The 1,786-nt window shown below is 50.6% G+C and overlaps 1 protein-coding gene across 1 annotated transcript; it reads left to right on the top strand.

The window, feature by feature from the left end:
* Positions 1-610: 610 nt before the first annotated feature.
* On the top strand, positions 611-1,537 carry LOC311203073 (olfactory receptor 14A16-like; the record flags this gene model as incomplete). The annotated part of the gene is made up of 1 exon (XM_084277708.1): positions 611-1,537. One exon carries the CDS (start codon positions 611-613, stop codon positions 1,535-1,537), a length of 927 nt encoding a protein of 308 aa, XP_084133834.1.
* Between the last annotated feature and the right edge of the window lie 249 nt (positions 1,538-1,786).

The following is a 1,786-nucleotide window of genomic DNA, read 5'->3' as shown; positions in this document are numbered from 1 at the left end:
CAAGGAGGAAGAGTGAGCTGTTCCCAGCAATGCCCTGGCAGTGGGGTTTTGGTACCTCCCTGACATCACCCACCATGCTGATACTTTCCCACAGCAACCCCCTGGTCTCTGCCACCCAGCACAGACTCTGCACCCAGACTTCCACGTTTTCAGTCTGAGAAACCTGCGAGTACCTGTCTGTCTGTCCCTGTCCTTGCAGCCCTGGCTGGACTGTTTCTCACGGTTTCCCTTCCTGTCCTTGCTGCCTTTGTCCCACCATTACCAAAGCTCTGCTCTGCCCTCAGGTGAAACTGGAGTGACAGTGCTGAAATGCTCATTCCTATCCGCAGGGCATTTAGTCTGAGATCACAACATCCTTCTATTTACTGACTGCTGCCAGGCAGGACTGAGTTCTTGAGAGCCACAGCCAACCCTCCTCCCAGCAGTGGCACGCTCAAGCCAGCACAAAGCAGACTTCCCAAAAGGGACCTGCCAAAAGTCTCCTGAATACAGAGAGTTAATCTGAGGGCATTCCCTAAGAATTAGAAGATGTTTTCCTAAAAGAAGATTTCCATCACTTCTCACTGTGTCTTTTCCTCCTTTCACAGGTCTCCATACCTGACAGCAACAGATGTCCAACAGCAGCAGCTCTATCAGCCAGTTCCTCCTCCTGCCCTTTGCAGACACACGGGAGCTGCAGCTCCTGCACTTCTGCCTCTTCCTGGGCATCTACCTGGCTGCTCTCCTGGGCAATGGCCTCATCATCATCACCATAGCCTGTGACCACCACCTCCACACCCCCATGTACTTCTTCCTCCTCAACCTCTCCATTACTGACATTGGCTGCATCTCCAGCACTGTTCCAAAAACCATGGCCAATTCCTTGTGGGACTCCAGGGCCATTTCCTACATAGGATGTGTGGCTCAACTCTTTTTCTTTTTATTTTTGATCACAACAGAATACTGTCTTCTGACTGTCATGGCCTATGACCGCTACGTTGCCATCTGCCACCCCCTGCACTACGGGACCCTCCTGGGCAGCAGAGCTTGTGTCCACATGGCAGCAGCTGCCTGGGCCAGTGGGTTTCTCCATGCTGTGCTGCACACAGCCAATACATTTTCACTCCCCCTCTGCCATGGCAATGCTGTTGACCAGTTCTTCTGTGAAATCCCCCAGATCCTCAAGCTCTCCTGCTCAGACACCTACCTCAGGGAGATTACAGTCATTGTGGTCAGTGTCTGTTTAGCTTTCGGGTGTTTTGTGTTCATTGTGGTGTCCTATGTGCAGATCTTCAGGGCTGTGCTGAGGATCCCCTCGCAACAGGGACGGCACAAAGCCTTTTCCACCTGCCTCCCTCACCTGGCCGTGGTCTCCCTGTTTGTCAGCACTGCCGTGTTTGCCAACCTGAAGCCCCCCTCCATCTCCTCCTTATTTCTGGACCTGGTATTGGCATTTCTTTACTCAGTGGTTCCACCAGCAGTGAACCCCCTCATCTACAGCATGAGGAACCAGGAGCTCAAGGATTCTGTGTTGAAACTGAGCACTGGATGTATCTGAGCAGCAAAGAACTGCTCATTTTCTTCTGCATATCACTGGCCATGTAACTGACGTTAGGATCAGTCTGTATTTAGTAGTGGGTTTTTTCCTTCTATGTTGTTTAAACTGTAATAACACGGTGCATGCTCATCCCATTCCTAATCCAGTATCTAGGTGTGTCTTGTAACCCAGACACTGTGTAATGACAAGCTGTGCTTCCTTTTCATCATGTTTCACTTGAAAGGTGCACATTTTTTTCTTTATCTATGT

The sequence above is a fragment of the Gallinula chloropus genome (genome assembly GCF_964237585.1).
Source record: "Gallinula chloropus genome assembly, chromosome: 35".
Classification (NCBI taxonomy): Eukaryota; Metazoa; Chordata; class Aves; order Gruiformes; family Rallidae; genus Gallinula; species Gallinula chloropus.
This window is presented reverse-complemented; position numbering and strand designations above follow the sequence as displayed.